The 17,795-nt window shown below is 35.5% G+C and overlaps 1 protein-coding gene across 1 annotated transcript in view; it reads left to right on the forward strand.

The window, feature by feature from the left end:
• LOC135215099 (uncharacterized) overlaps positions 1-12,280 on the forward strand; it is an 82,002-nt gene extending 69,722 nt beyond the window's left edge. Inside the window, exons 5-8 of the mRNA XM_064249565.1 lie at positions 2,395-2,571; positions 6,621-6,825; positions 7,928-8,037; positions 11,328-12,280. Of these exons, the coding sequence (XP_064105635.1) occupies positions 2,395-2,571; positions 6,621-6,825; positions 7,928-8,037; positions 11,328-11,544 (709 nt within the window). The 3' untranslated portion in view covers positions 11,545-12,280. The remainder of the gene's footprint in view (positions 1-2,394; positions 2,572-6,620; positions 6,826-7,927; positions 8,038-11,327) is intronic.
• Positions 12,281-17,795: the final 5,515 nt, after the last annotated feature.

The following is a 17,795-nucleotide window of genomic DNA, read 5'->3' on the forward strand; positions in this document are numbered from 1 at the left end:
GCCTCCCACCTCATATACCTGCCACGCACAGGTATTTTTTGTTTTGGAGACCGCATACAGCCCATCTCGTTCTCAGTTGCATGGTAGTACTTTTGCTCGCACGTAGTCATTATATAAGTCTATCACATTACCGTGATTCATATACATATATCGAACTACAAATGTCCTTTAATATCTAATTCTCTCTACCTCGGAATTAATATATTTTTATATATGTTTAACCAAGGGGGGATTTATTAAACGATAATAGAATTGGCGATCGACAGGCGCGAACCATCAACCTCTCAATACCAGGACTGGCAGTGAAGCCCCAGACCACCCCGCCACCGCAAGAGATATAAGTATATGCCGCCTCCCACCTCATATACCTGCCGCGCACAGGTATTTTTTGTTTTGGAGACCGCATACAGCCCATCTCGTTCTCAGTTGTGTGGTAGTGCTTTTGCCCGCACGTAGTCATCATATAAGTCTATCACATTACCGTGATTCATATACATATATACCTGTGCACGGCAGGTATATGAGGTGGGAGGCGGCATATACTTATATCTCTTGCGGTGGCGGGGTGGTTTGGGGCTTCACTGTCAGTCCTGGGATTGAGAGGTCGTTGTTTCCCCCCTGTCGGTCGCCAATTCTATTATCGCTTAATAAATTCCCCCTCGGTTAAACATATATGAAAACATATTAATTCCGAGGTAGAGCGAATTAGATATTAAAGGACATTTGCAGTTTGATATATGTATATGAATCACAGTAATGTGATAGACTTATATAATGACTACGTGCAGGCAAAAGCACTACCACGCAACCTAGAACGAGATGGGGTGTATGCGGCCTCCAAAACAAAAAATACCTGTGCGCGGCAGGTATATGAGGTGGGAGGCGGCATATACTTATATCTCTTGCGGTGGCAGTGGGGTCTGGGGCTTCACTGCCAGTCCTGGTATTGAGAGGTCAATGGTTTGCACCTGTCGGTCGCCAATTCTATTATCGCTTAATAAATTCCCCCTCGGTTAAACATATATGAAAATATATTAAATCCGAGGTAGAGTGAATTAGATATTAAAGGACATGTGTAGTTCGATATTATATATATATATAATATATATATATATATATTATATATATATATATATATATATATATATATAATAAACAGAACAACATGTCCACAACCATCCCGCAGTCAAATTTGTCCCTATTTTTGTATTTAATGTTAGTCCGGGATTTCCCGGATGTGCAAAAATATCCCGGGATTATTAAACCTTGAAAATGGTCTGGGATCCCGGAATCCGGAGTGAAACAACCCTAGTGGAGATTTCTGAAGAGAGAGTGCAGGGGAAGCAGCAGATATATTGAATACGATTTTTCTGGCACTTTGTAGATGAGATTCTTATGGATAATATTGCAGTCCTAAAGATGATGTTGGATGAATGGAATATTCAGAGATTTTCGCGCCACCTATCGAGGAATTGGCAATGTTATTTTGGAGAGGCACCACAGAACTATCAAAACTATATCTGAGAGGGGAGACATAGTTCCAGAAGCTGTGTTCTTGTATAATATGATACCCAGGAAAGGGCTAGATGAGAGTAATGTTACTCAAAGGGTCATCTACAAATTTGAGTGGCGATACCTGGCGAAGTGCCAGTTACTGTTACTGAGAACGTTGCTCCTGTTCAGGTGGGAGAAGTGTGGGTCAAATCTCCCCATGTGTGTTGCGCTACTCAATGGAAGAAGGGTGATCATAACTGAAATTAATTATAAAAATAATGTCTAGAAATGGTATGCCACGTCATCTTTAGACTAGTGTGGGATTGAGCTGCTGAGTTCCTCAGGGGAGCCTAGTGTGGAGAAGGTGAATGAAGAGAGGGATGATGATAACCGGAGATATCCCAGGAGAAAAAGGTGTGCTCTTGCCTGGATAAAGGACTATGAGTTGGAGTGCCTGATGGAGAACCTCTGAATTCGAGTAGACTACTGCTAATAGTACTGTAACGTTGATTGTTATTGTTGTCTGTTTTTGTGTCGTTTGATGATGTAGTTGTTTCACTGTCATGAGTTAGAACAATTTTTGTTTTGAGGTTTTGCTCGTAAGATTATGGGGAAATGTGGTTTCCTGTGGAAATGGCGTTTCGTTTAAAAAGACCGCAGTAACTATGGCGACTGTGTCATTGCGTAACCGATAGAAAACTTTCTTCATCTGACAGAGGATTAAGGAAGTGTAACAGTTTGTGGTTTATTTGCTCAGTGGTTCCAGATGAAGGAAACATTTTTATATATTTTTTACATAAATTTGATGAGTATTGTTATGAAGATCCTACAGTTAAACATTTTGCATCCATGACGCAGAAAATGGATAACATGGTTTTTTTTCTCTCTCTCTCTCTTTAGGAAAGTTTGCATGGATGCTGGAGTACGTCCCAACCAGAATTCATGCATCGTGTACTCTTTGGGGATTGGTCACAACTTATTCTATGACCTGTGCATGGCAAAATACGGATGTAATGTTTTTTCCTTTGACCCAGACTTCCAACGAAGTCTTTATCGAACCAACAATCCGTATAAAAGGTTAGCATCCATTATCGATTTGAAAGATTTTGTATGCATATTTTTATCGACATGGTGAGGTATTTCATTAATGATTACGTTAGCCAAAGTATAAGGCTTTTAGTTGATTTTACCGGTTATAGACCAGTATTCAGTGAATATGAATTATGCTACTTACGTCCTTCTTTATCTCAGTCTATGCAGGGTGGAAAATGCTCTCTCTCTCTCTGTCTCTGTCTCTGTCTCTCTCTCTCTCTCTCTCTCTCTCTCTCTCTCTCGATAACACTTGTAAAGGGATCAATTAAATATATAACAAAAACTAACAAATTATTAACCCCTAAAAGTAGAGATTTTAACATGAATCTTTGTAAAAACGTATATCCTCATTCTACTAGACCGACCTTTGAACACTGAACACGTGCATTTAACAGTGGTGCATGACCTGGTCCATCAGCTTTAAAATAATAGTGATATTTCTTCGCCTCCAAGCTGACAGTGATACAGTTTTTATACCATATGCCCTACTGTTATTGTTAGTGCTTAACCAGCAAAGGGGACTGAAATGGTTGGCATTTGTATATACTGACCCTCACGATTTCTATAGAGGGAGGTCGAGGCACTCCAAGAATCTTTTTATTTTAGAGTAAATCGTAACAAACATTCTGTAACTGGGGAGGTGATATAGGGGAAAGGAATATATATTAGAATATTACTATAGAAATATATATTAAATATATATATAGTTATATATATGTGTGTGTGTATATATATAACATCTATATATATTATTATAATATATAATATTAATTTAAAAAAAAATTAAATTTATTACATAACATATATATATATTATATATTATATTAATATATATATTATAATTAATATATAATATATGATATTAGATGGCATAATATTAATATATAATATATACAATATAATATATATATATTATATATTACATATATAATAATAATAGTATATTATATTATATATACATAATAATATATATATAATATACATACTATATATTATATATATATATATATATATATATACATATATATATAATATATATATTGCTATATATATATATATAGATATATATAGATAAATATAATATAGATATATATAATATATAGATATATATATAGTATTACCAATATATATATATATAGATATATATATATGTATATATCATATATTATATATATATGATATATATTATATATAATATATAGATATATATATATATATATACATATACATATATATATATAGATACTTATATATATATATATTTATATACATCTATAATAATATATATATATCTATATGTATATATATACATAATATATATATATATATATAATATATATAATATATATTATATATATATATATACAGTCATACCCCTACATATGAAAGTCCCTACGTACGAAAGTCCCTATGTACGAAAGCTTCCGGTGATGTGGAGGGCTAATGCAAAACACTGGGGAACGAGACTTTTGTTCACCAAGTGGGTAAATCTTTGTTTCGGTCCAACAGTGAAGAAATTATTGGAAGAGAAGTGCCTCCCTCTGAAATGTCTGCTGGTGTTGGACAATGCCCCTGCTCACCCTCCTGGCCTCGAGGAAGATATCCTAGCAGATTATTCTTTCATCGAGGTTCTTTATCTTCCGCCTAACACCACCCCTCTCCTCTAGCCCATGGACCAGCAAGTGATGTCGAACTTCAAGAAGCTTTATACAAAACATCTTTTCAAGAGATGTTTCATTATCACCGATACCACAAACCTCACCCTGCGTGAATTTTGGAAGGAGCATTTTGATATCGTGATATGCATCTGACTCATCGATCAAGCTTGATAAGAGGTTTCGAGGCGAACCTTGAATTCTTCATGGAGGAAACTCTGGCCTGATGCTGTATCCACCCGAGACTTAAAGGGATTCAACGTGGGCGAAGCTGATGCAGATTCAGAAACATTTGACGATCCCGAAATTATTTCCCAACCAGATCTTGACGAGATCGTTGCATTCGGCAAGTCCATGGGGCTGGTCGTCGACGAGGATGACATCAATGACTTCCAGGAGCACCAAGAGGAGCTTACGACGGATAACCTGAAGAAGTTGGAGGTCATGCAACATAACATTGTTCAAGAAGAGTTCTCTAGCAGCAGCAAGGAGGAGGAGGAGGACCCTATGACAACGGCAGAAATTAAGGATGTTCTAGCTACTTTTCATAAAGTGCAAACATTTGTAGAAAAGAGACACCCGAAAAGGCTTACGCAGGTCGTATGCTTGTACAGTTCGATGATGTTTGACAGTCATTTCAGGAACATTTTGAAAAGCAGGCAGAAGTAATCTTCCTTGGATAGTTATTTTTAAAAGAGGCCTTTAGTAGTAAGCAAACAGGAAGGTCCAAGTGATACGAAAAAATTGAAAATTGGAAGTGGTGAAGAAATTTAAAAAATTTTTAAAAAACGTAAAGTAAAAAAGTAAAAAAAATAAAAAAATCAGAAAAGGGCAAAAAAAAAAGAAATTTAATTTTAAGTTTTTTGTGAAGTTAAGTGTTAATGTTTTCCGCCATTTGTTAATGTGTTTCATAAAGTTTAGTGTTCATGTTTTCTGCCATTTTTTAATGTGTTTCACAAAGTTAAGTGTTCATGTTTTCTGCCCTTTGTCCTCCTCTGTCGCAACTTTCGGACATCGCCTCACTCGAAAGGTAAGGTTCCACATTTTACTATAGCTGGTTCACTTAAGGTAGATTCTTGGATGAGCCGTATGCCTAATAGACGTTTGTTTGGAGGCCGCTGATTGGCTGGTACTGGGAGGCAGGCAGCTCCCAGCCAATCAGCGCCCTCCAAACAAACGTCTCGTAGCCATAGGGCTCACCCAAGAGTCTACCTTAAGTGAACCAGCTATACATATGTAGTACATGTACGTACAGTATTTCTTGTACACTAATACACTTTATTTACAGGTACAGTAACAGTTAGGTTAGGTATTGAATGGTCCAAATTGTTGTATTTCATTGTTTATTGGTCAATTTATAATAGAATTTAGTGTGGTGTTTTTGTAGGGCTTGGAACGAATTAGGCAATTTACATGTAAAACGTAGTTCTGAATACGAAAAATCGGGTTATGAAGGCCGCTTTGGAACGGATTAATTTCGTAACCTGAGGCACTACTGATATATAAATATATATGTATATATATATATATATATATATATATATATATATATATATATATATATATATATATATATATATATATATATATATATATATATATATATATATATATATATATATATATATTTGTTATACGAGCACAAGTAACACGTGAAGATTGTATATCGAGAGCAGCAGAAAAATAAAAAGCAGCAGTACCTAGCGCTTTCGTGTATTCTTGATACACCTCATCAGGGTACAATATAATAAAGAATGGAAAATAGCTTCGAAATATCATCAGAGCCCACAAGCTAAAGTTACAACTTAATTTTTAATTGACTGCTCAGTATTCCATTCCATTTGTTGTTGTCCTTTAATTAAGTGTAATTCTGGGCTGTGGACCATTTGCTTCTTGACTAGACTGTTTGATTGTTCTGTATTTTACTTTTTTTGTTTTTATGTTTACCTTTGATATTTCGAAGCTATTTTCCATTCTTTTATATATAGTACCCTGATGAGGTGTATCAAGAATACACGAAGGCGCTAGGTACTGCTGCTTTTTATTTTTCCTGCTGGCTCTCGTATATTATATATATATATATATATATATATATATATATAGATAATATTATTATATTATTAAATTATTATAATATATATATTATGATATATAATGTGTGTGTGTGTACAATAAAGCTGTGTAACTCTAGTAATTCAACTGAGCTGCGCAGTTCGACTGTTGATAAATAATTGTTTTCAAACTGGAAATTCTCTTTTGAGCCTTTAATAACAAGGGAGATAATAATGGTTTCTATTAGCAATAGGGATGTCTTTTCTGCCTCACCATTAAAAAGCTAAATGAAAAACAAAAATAATATCAGAATTGAACTTCTTTCAGAGTGTACTTGGCATCAGTACGTTTGGGAACACAAGTCGAATATCGCACAGTCCAAGATAACAATGAAAACGCGACCATCAGATATTTTCATCGACCACTGGACAATATTATGTATATCCTACAACACGAGATGTCAAATATCGACGTTCTCAAAATCGATATAGAAGGAGATGAATTTCTTGTGCTCGAAGAGAGCATTTTCAGAGTAAGAACTTGACTTTTTTGCGAAGCTACATTTAAGTTGAGAATATTTACTCTTCTCATATTCCAGACTTTAAAAAGTAGAGAATGACTGCGTCAAAGAGCATATGGCTGCCCTCCAACCATGAATAGGTGTGAGTTCATCCAGGTAACAAAATTTGTCATTGTTCTTCAGCTTCATTGAGAAGGAGAGTTCCAAAGAAACTCCAGGAGAGCTACAATACGGGGAAATGACGAAAAGGCAAAAGTTTTATGACATTAAAATCACTTTTGAAAACTGCGATCCAACTCATCCAGCCGGGCAGAGTTCAGAGTGATTCCGTGATTGGTTTAATATGTGATTTAAAAGCAGATTTTTCACCTTGACGTCTGTAAATGCTTGATGATTGAAGTCAAACCCCACTTTTATGCAGAAACAGTTATTCATAATTATTTTGTAAATAAAATCTGATGACTATTCAACACGATCGCTTTCGCAAGAACCTTGAATCCTATAATATATTTTCTTTAATAGTTACTTTTCTGGCACAGAATTCGAACTCGAAATCTGTGCTGAGAGGGCAGCAGGGGAAGAGCGTGGGACTAAGCTCACTTATGGTGCCTCTGGAGATGTGCAATAAGAAATCATCCATGATGGAAGCGATACTGAAAGTTACGAAGCAATACACTAATTCTGATGAATGAGAATCAGGTGTGAGTAATATATTCCACACTAAATCACTGTTATGCACCATACGTAGATTGGTATTCTAACCACCAATAAGCTGATGACCATCGAGCGTCGTCCAACCAAGAGTAACATTACTAAGGCATGAACCCTCTAAATACCATTGAAAGCAACCGTTCGGCAACCATTAAAAATATTTATAATCTCACTTAAGCCCCTTTGTGATGGATAGGTACTCTCTCCCACACATCTGAATTTCAGGACTAAATAACATGTCCACACGGTAGGGATCCTTACTGGTAATTAAATAAGGGAAGTGTTACTCGCAATCATTGGCTAATATTGCTTTTGCATCATTATATTATATTTATATAAAATAAGCATGGTAAATTTATCTGTAGTATTCAACTTCTTTCATATTACATAATTGTCATTTCAGACGGACATTTTAGAGCGTACAAGACAACTTTCTCTTGAAATACACCTTCTCGAATTCATAGAGGAAAACCCGCCTGAAAAGATTGAGGAAATAGCCAAGAATTACACAAGGTAAGAAATCAGTCGACGTTATAACAAGTCTCCTGATGTTTTGAGTAATACAGCTCTCGTAAATAATTTCATTACAGCGTTTGAAGTACTTTAGGTCAAGCTTATAAGATCATCCACTTTTGTGCTTATGAAATGTATGAAATTTTCGAGAGGTCATTAGATATTGGTTAGAACCTATCTGCTGAATTTCTAAATTCACTCTTCAGCCGGAGGCGTCGATTTCCATTACCTTTGTGAATAGTCGTGCTGGACGTGGCAAAACATCGCGTTCCACTAGCTATCGAACTCATTTATCAGGAAAAATACACAGCCCCTCTTACTTAACAGTAAAGTATGAAGTTTTTGTTTTTACTGTACTCTCATCAAGTCTGCATTTTTTAGCCCCTTTTAGACTTTAATAATAATAATAATAAATTGTTCTTTGGAAATTATTTTTGTTTGGGTGTGAGTTATAAAGCAAGTGACAAAGGGCAGATTTAATCTCTCTTTGACTTCATTTTGTAAATGACCAGATTGGGCCTGGGATCAAAGGCACAATTGATGGTGTGATATGAAGGCAGGTCGGGCTTGACGAGGCTGACGGTTCTTGGGATCAATTTTTGTTGTACCAGTTTTCCTCGCTCTATATTCAGTCTGTTTTCTTTTTGTTTTTACAATTTCATACTTTTTGTTCTGACCTCTCTTGTTTCATTTCTTATATCAAAAATGCTTTTCTGACAATAACCTTTTTCCTTAATTTTGCGATGCTCCTTTCTGTTTATTCATTTGTTCTCACTGGTTATTTCAGCTTTGTTTCCTTGTTCTGCTTTGGCTCGCTCATCCTTCAACTCTACAATCACTATTCTTAGCTTTTAGTTTCATATTGTTGTTCATATTTGCTTTCTCATCTCATCTCATATTCTATACTTCGTACCTTTCCATGGAATGGAATATGGAGTTTAGGCCAAAGGCCAAGCACTGGAACCTATGAAGTCATTCAGTGCTGGAAAGGAAATTGAAAGTAGGTAAGTTTGAAAGATGTAACAAGAGGAAAACCTCGCTGTTGCACTTTGAAATCATTGTTAGGAGAGGGTGGATAGCAAGATGGAAGAAAGATAATATGAATGGAAGCACAGTAAAAGTAATGAAACGGGTTGCAGCTGGGGGCCGAAGGGAAGCAGCTAAGAACCTTTAGTAATGCCTTCAGCGCATCCCGTGAGCTGCAGTGATCCTACGGAGCGTCCCTTTCCATGCCCTAATTACTGCATATATATTCTCTAGGTTTATTTATAGTTTTTCTTCATCCATGCATTTTACAATATCTTTAATCAACCTTTCATTTCCTCTCTTTGTTCCTTACAATTTCATCCCTATTTCGTTTCCTTCTTTATACTACTTTTTCATATCATCATGAACAGCCATTTCTTCTGCTTCCGGCTTTGATATATCAGTGTCACGAACTTTTATCCTCCTCCTCCTCTTCCTATCATTTTGCAACGGTTTTGCCGCTGCAGCAAAGCTTCGGAACTTCTTCCCTCCGCTCAAGTCCCCTTGTCTTCGTAAGTAAAATACATTGCAAGATACTGGTCTATCTCAGTATCTTTTCCTTACCCTCTCCTATTACTGTTTCGCTCGGGCGTTAAGATCGTAGGTCCTACCAGCCTTTACGCACTTAAATTAACAAGACTTCATTTCTTTTTACTGAGTATATTTCGTTTTCTTCCTTATTCATCATCCTTTCTGCTTGGTTGTTATTTTGTTTGTTCTCTGTTCTATCTTATTCCATACAGCTAATTGTTTCGTCCCATTTTTCTCATCTTTTGACACCCGCCTCGCCTCCCCCCCACCCCCTCCCTCTCTCTCTCCTTCGTTGGTTATTTAATTCCCTTTTAATATTTTTCGTCCTTTTTTTTATTCCCCACCCGTTTTTGTTAGGTAGTACAAACCCATGATTTTTCTTTATTGAGTTTCACTTTAGGCCTTTCAATGTCTTTCCCTTGTCATTCGTTGGTTTCATGATTCAATGCCTTTGTTGCTAATTTCACTTCTTAACATTCTCTTTTAACCGACCTTTCTGACATTCTTTAAATTTCATTTCTATGTAAACTAAGTCATTGTGATCAGCACAGTCTGCATCTAATCATAAACAGATAAAAATTTAAAAAAAAAATTAAAAAGTGTTGAAAATACACTTATTAAAGTGCACTAAAAAAGTGAGAGATAAAAATAAATCTTTTGAGACCCCAGGATTTTCTTACAATGAATCATGTCTACAAAAATACAAGCGTTATCGCCACTCATGGAAGGAAAGACTACAAGAAAAGAAACGCACTAATTTTTTTTATCTCTCTTAGCATTTCCTCCCATGTTTGGCGCCCACGCTTTTATTTTTGTGGACGTGATTCATTGTAAGAAAATCCTGGTTTCTACATTTATTTTTCACTTTTTAGTGCATTTTTAATAAAAGCGTGCTTTAAAAATTTGTTTAAAGATTTTTAAATGTTATACTTTATAGTTTTAACAGATACTGTAACCGATCTATGATTGTAGCTAACGAAATTGATATCCCGTTGAGCCAAAGAAGGTTTGAAAAATCTGTAGAGTCAAAGAAGCTGAGAAAAATCCGAAAAGTTCCATACAATTTTTGAGATACTGGGACTAGAGGTCGCTGTATGTATTGTTCCCGGCATTGAGTAACCAGTCCACCGGACGAAGGGAACAGGTCGAAAATTGAATTTAAAAATTTGACCAAGACAAACATACAAAAAAGCAAGCTAAATAAAAACGTATAATAATTGTTGTCAGTCATTCTATGCTTTGCCCCTTGCTACAGTTTTTATTTGTTTTCTTCAAGTATTTATCCCAATGAATACTTATTTTCAATCTCAATTTGTCGCTAATTGTCTTTTGTCAGGTGCATCATATACTACATATAGCCACATAAATTATGTTGTGCCATTGACCTTGAAAATTTATTTGCGTCCGCTTATGTTTGCGAAGTTCGAATCGAATTGGAAGAACAGGTTTTACTGTGGTCCATGTCCGGCTATGTAATCTTCAATTGGAAAATAATAGCAGTAACTCCTACTTTCCATTTTGACGTGGATTCTAAAGGTCACAAAGGCAGAAGTGGAATCGTATCCAATTACTCATTGCTAAGCGTTCTTGACGAGGATATGTTTTTGTTGAAGCTGAAGCTATTTTGTACAGACAACGAAACCTGATTCCTTTCTTCTTTCTTATAATTTTTCCTGAAATGAAAACAGAGAAACCTTTTACCGCAATTACTACTTACTTGTTTTGTCTTGCAGGATTTTCCTTAGACTAAAAAGCAGCGGTTTTGAACTCACTTACTACGGGCCTAAGGTCATGACCCCAAAACCGTTGATAAAAGTCTTGGGCATCAATTTTCCTCTTTCCTCCCAGCAGTTGTGGATCAACAGGAAAGTCAAGCAGGGAGAAAAACCAGCTTACGAGAAACCTATACTTTACTATGTGAAGGAACTCGACCCTGAAGAAAACATTTGATACTGTCACATTAATTCTGGAATGAAAATATTTGTTTCCTAACACACAAACAAACAGACACTCGGATGAAAACATTTCAACTTCCCAAATTCACCGATGGAGGTAATTGTAACGGTTTTTGTTCCACCTATAGTTTGTAAGTTGCTTTATAGATTTATACGGCAAATAAAGAATAGGAGTGTTTATGATTTATAACTAAAGACACTATGCTAAAACAAAATCAATGGCTATCAAATGTAACCTGGTTCACCATTTTAATTTACCTCAGATTTATCAGAGGATAAAAAGTGACATGAAATACATAGTTAAGAGAGTATTGCATGGTCTTTTACACAAGAACATATAAATGTATTTTAAAAATTTGGGTCTTCGTTGGCTTAGGCCCACCCAGATGCTTAAGCTATTCTTTACACAAATGCATTTTGGCAAATCGTGAATTGTTACTGTGACTCCAATGCCAGGAGTTTCTTCAGTATTCTGGAAAATAATTGAGTGAGCTTATTGGCCATTTCAGACAACCTTTCATTGTTCTTTTCGATCTGAAGCACATTTCCTAAGTTGTAAAAGATTTGTACTGTTCTCTAGAATGTGGAAGTTTAGAGAACGAGAAATCTTGATCAGTTATCTCCTCTAAATATGTGACTGCATTGGTAAATGTTGGATCAGCTCTAGAGCTTTTATTTCCCTTGCTTTATTTTAGTACATATGAGTATACGTAGTTACAGTGGATCCTTGCTTTGTTGGTTGGGGGGAATGGCATCCCTTGCAATATTCATTGCCATTGAGTGTCCGTTGCCTTGAAATGGAATATTATCTTGCACAGTACACAGCCTCCCACCCATAAGGGACCTACAGGGAATAAACGTTGTATTGTCATAACTGGTGGCCTCCTGAAAATTCTACTCTCGCTCTATGTATTATTATTATTATTTACATTGGTAGTAACTCTTCGTTTGAGCATATTTTATTGAATTTACTTGCTGCTACAATGCCATTCAGCTTTAAGTAATCTTTTTCTAGTCTTCTGATGTTGTCTTTTTCTTCTTTTGAAAGGCTGAAGATGAGATGTCATCATTCCTCTGCTGCTTCCTACGTTTATGGTTTTTCTCCTGACGTTCCGTTCCTTCTTGGAACATATGAGGTCTGATTCCCTTGAAAGCCTGTGTTGGAATGACTCCTATTGTGTGTGACGCTGGCTTTTATGCGGGGCTCCAGGCTTGTTGGCTGCATTTGGGAGCCAATGAAAAACAGGGTCGGCTAGGTAAGGGCCAGTTACTATTATTATTAGGTCGTTTAACCAGACCAAAGGTTTAAAATACATTTTATGCCAGTGGTCTGGTTTAACGATCTAATAATAATAATAATAATAATAATAATAATAATAATAATAATAATAATAATAATAATAATAATAATACAATTGCTGTTTCAACAGCATTTGCCTTGTAGTCTACTCTAATCTTATATTCTTGTCTGTAGGTTGGTGGTATAATAAATTTCCAAAGGACATGGAAAGATATTCTGCTCTCCTTGTTTATTTTGCTCTTGTGCCTCAGTGCACACGTAGATGGTCTTCTAATGAGAGAAAGCATGACATTATGCAGTAGCAGTAGTATTAGATTAACCCAGCAACTTGCCGGCACGAGCTCTTGCTCCCAGAGCAGGCCGCAACAGATGTTATCTCTAAAGAGATAATCAAAGGTGGTTATAAATGAAAGGAAGAAAAGGACCTCTTCAAACCTTGTTGTACCCACCAGTAGGAGGGCAAGGTCGACAGCAGAAAGTCCTAGTTCAAGTTGTAGAGGATCAAGAAGAAAACGAAAAAAATTGATGACTGAGAGATATGATGACAATCTAAGGGGGATATTCCTAAGATTTCGCTTGCCCGGGAAAAACGAAAATTTTTGGTGAGAGATTTAAAAGCAGCTGTTATTCAAAATGAACATCAGCTACTTTAGAACGGGAGCTTTGGATGAGTGGGGTCACTGGGGTTGTACGCATTCCAGCAGTGTATCTCTGTCGACAAGCTGCTGTCAGTTTTTCGATGAGAATGATGATGCCTTCAATTGTGACATTATGCAACTTGTCACTGCCTGTTGTGGCACTCTTGACTGGCACTGGCTAGAACATCTGAGGGAGGAGGAGAAGGAGAAGCGTGTGAGGAATGAGTGAGGGAAGGGAGAAGAACAAGTTTGGAAGGTGGAAGGGAGTTTTCACATGGCTTTGGAAATGGAGGGTAGTCGACCTTTCTTTTTGGAGTCTGACACTGCTTCCGTGGTCTCAGTAGAGGTAGTGGGTGCTGCTGCTGTGGTGTTGCTGGAGATGATTGCCGATGCCGTGGTTCCATTCTGGTTGTCTCCTCTGCTCACTGGTTCAGTTCTGGAATAGATCTTGACGATCTCGGAGGTGGAGGACTGCCCTTTTTTCCTGAAAATCTGAGCTCCATTTTTTTCCCGACCAAATTCCGCTTGTGATCTCGATTTAGCCGGAGAAGAAGAGGTCGGACAGCGAAAATGTTGGTTCTTCCTTAAGTGAACTTCGTTGTGTGTCAAGTGTATGCTAAAATCTGGTGAGTCATGTGAACTGAGTAAGCATAAATTACCGTATCTTAGTTTGAACTGGAATTAGCGAAAAGGTGATAAATGTCTAAAAATTTATAATTCTTGGATTACCAAAAAAAAAAAAATACAGTGAAGTGGGTTAGTAACCGAGGGCCCAGACTGAATGCTCCTCTATATATATATATATATATATATATATATATATATATATATATATATAATATATATATATATATATATATATATATATATGTGTGTGTGTGTGTGTGTGTGTGTGTGTGTGTGTGTGTGTCTCTGCCAGCCATAGAATATAGAGGGGAGAGATTAGATAGACAAGCAATGATCGCGTGCACGTAAGGAGTCATTGTTGTCAGATAGCACCAGTATCAACTGCGGAGACCAGCGGCAAAAAAAAAAGTCACTTCTGGCACCCAATGCTGGGACATCAACTGTGTTAATTACAGGACAAGTTTACAAAAGAACAGATCACATTTCACAAGTAAGAGACATATTTTCATTCATGAGAATCTCTATGACTGCTGAAATAGGTAACTCCAGTCAACTACACTCCTGCTTTTATCATGTGTAGCCATTTCTTATTTTCAAAAAGCGCTAGAGGGTCCTCCAAAACGCGCCAGAAACGCGCTAAATAATTCTGATATAGAGCTAGCACTAGGGCTATTTTCAAATACCAGAGTGACTTTACCTTAATTCCTATGTGTTCCATGTCGATTCAGTAGAAAAAAATCAAACAAAATTAAGCAATGAAAGCAGATATTAAGTACTAATAAATAATGTAAGGTATATACTAGTTTACCTACTTGTATCTCAAAAATCCAGTAATAAAAGTCCTGGGATGTCCAGATCATCCTCCACTTCAAAGTTTATTATAGATGCCTCTGAGCCTTGAGAAGTTCCAGGTTCGTCTTGAGTCTTGTATTTAGCTGAATTCCATATAGTATCAACTACTTCTTTCGGCAATTTATAATCATAACAACATTTTCCTTTTCGCTTCAGGCCCTAACGAGTAGATAATACTGAATTTAAGGTCTTCAGATTCATCCTATTACGGATCTTTGAATTGATAATGTTCATTTGACTAAATATCCTTTCCACCTCGGCATTAGAATGAGGTAAGGACAGCAATGACACATCTAAATTGGTGAACAGTCCGTGAGGCAATACTATCTTCTCTATATTTAGTACAGGAATCGGAATTCGAATTAAGTATGAGAGAGAGAGAGAGAGAGAGAGAGAGAGAGAGAGAGAGAGAGAGAGAGAGAGAGTATTCATGCAGCAGATGACAAGTTTCAAATACCAAATCATTCAAAGTATTTTCTCTTATTTTTTTCAATTTTGGTTATTATTATTATTATCAAATAACCAGAAGCGCGCCAAATTTCCCGTTAGATATATCCAAAAGGCTTTTAAAAGCGCGACCGCGTCAGATGCGAAAAACAAGCCCCAGAATTTTCCAAAACGAGCTAAAATGGCAACACTACTGACGTAATGAATGTTGTAATAAACTCGTTATTAAAGCAGGATGACCGTTTATCGGTGGTACTCGCATAAAGCTCATAAAATATTATTCTAAATGACAAATTGTGTATATAATAAAAATTGTCCAGTGTGCCGAAATTGACCCGAATAGTCACTGGCATGTAGGGTTACCATCAGTCCATACAGCCATGGTTATGCCTGACAGTTTCTCCTACTACTTGTACAACAATGTAGGCTACATACGCTAGTATCATGAGGCCTAGATCCAGGTCTGTTTCAGTTTTAAGTGTTAATGAAATGTTGTGGTAGTGTTATTTGCAGGTTATCAAAAAGTTTTCAAACCTGGTATGGAGGAGGGGACTCTGCTGAATTTCAACTGCCAGAACACTGAAAGGTAGTCTTCTTCATTATACTATTATCATTTTTACCTAAAAGGAAACTTCAAATTCATACTACGTTATAGCTTGAAAATGAAACTTTTCAAACTAGCTAGTCTACCAGGGTTGATCATCAAATAACCAAGTGTAGACTAACCTTAGCTGGCAAGGGTACCTTAACATGGCATAAACTTCAGGAATGCTGATTTTTCAATCTGTCCCTCTCCACAGACTATGGAATACAGCTCAAGTCTTGGCTAGCTATGAAAGTCTCAGGTTTTTCTTACAGGCTAGCCCTATTTAAGCATTTTCTGCCAAAGTATATTTTCAAACCTGCTGGTATGCAGTGTGAAAATTTAGTTTATAAGAAACTTTTGTAACCAGAGGAACAAAGTGCCATGTATGGCACAAGCTCAAAACATATATTCTTTGAGCACTTTTTAATGAGTTTTAGTAATGTAAGACTTATTTGTCACAAATCAAGGCAGGAAAACTACTAGGCAAAAAAATGTTTTTTACCCTGCACAAGTTTTGCTCCATAGAGGTTAGTGGAGTTCTCTATTCATAATAGAAACCTTTTCAGAATTATTTAACTTTTAATTTTTCTTTACTAGAACAAATACTTTTAGGCACAGTATTGTTAGTTTTTGCTCAAGAAAAATATACTTCTAATTTATAAAAACTCTGGATTTTCAATACTTCACATTTTTCCTAATCAATCGTAATTCTTAAGAGATAATTGAAACTTATGTTTCTATATTTCTGTATTGAATGTATATATATAATATATATATATATATATATAATATATATATATATATATATATATATATATATATATATACATACATACATACATACATACTTACATACATATGTATATATATATATATATATATATATATATATATATATATATATATATATATATATATATATCTACAAAAAGTCCTTGGGTATTTAAGTTTCACTGCAATATCGTATATATATATATATATATATATATATATATATATATATATATATATATATATATATATATATATATATATATATATATATACGATATGCAGTGAAACTTAAATACCCAAGACTTTTGTAGATGTGGCATGGAAAAGAGCTAGAAAAACATTTTATTCAACTAATGACAAACTTGAATTTAGTAAGCATAAACATTCTAAAATTACCCTATGATGAAAGGTTTTTAGATATTTCTAGAATTTTAAAGCTTCCTTTAACATTAAACTGTGGTTTTCAGTAATTATTAATGGTTCAAGAGTTTAGTAATGCAAAAATTCTCCTAAAGATCTTCCAGGCTGGGCCAGTATTATTGAAATTTCCTTGCAAAAAGTGTGAATAAAGGTCTATTACGGACTGGACCGTAAATCTTCTTTCACAACGTCTCAACAGCACCAATAATTCTGTTTGAGAACTGGGCAAATATCGAATGCATTATTCGTACATATGATTGAAGATTTAAGTTTCATCCTATTAACTTTGGAGTCCAAGGCAAGAAGGCCTTAATCCCATGCTAATGAACAAATAAAAAGGAATATCATTGAATCTTTTGTTTTCATCAAGTCAAATAATAGAAATTTTCCTTAAATTTAAGTCTTTGGTTTATTTAAACTTGATGCTTTCACAAATGAAAAAAGTTGTAGATAAATATAAGCAACAAAATTAAATTAATAATTTCCAGTTTTTACATGTTTTTGGACGTGTTTAAAGATACTTTGTAATTTCGGTTAGGGTCAAATCTGTTTAGGTTTCGTGACTCCGTGTGAATATCCGATAATTCCTGGATTATTTCTCT

Source organism: Macrobrachium nipponense, chromosome 5, assembly GCF_015104395.2.
Source record: "Macrobrachium nipponense isolate FS-2020 chromosome 5, ASM1510439v2, whole genome shotgun sequence".
Classification (NCBI taxonomy): domain Eukaryota; kingdom Metazoa; phylum Arthropoda; class Malacostraca; order Decapoda; family Palaemonidae; genus Macrobrachium; species Macrobrachium nipponense.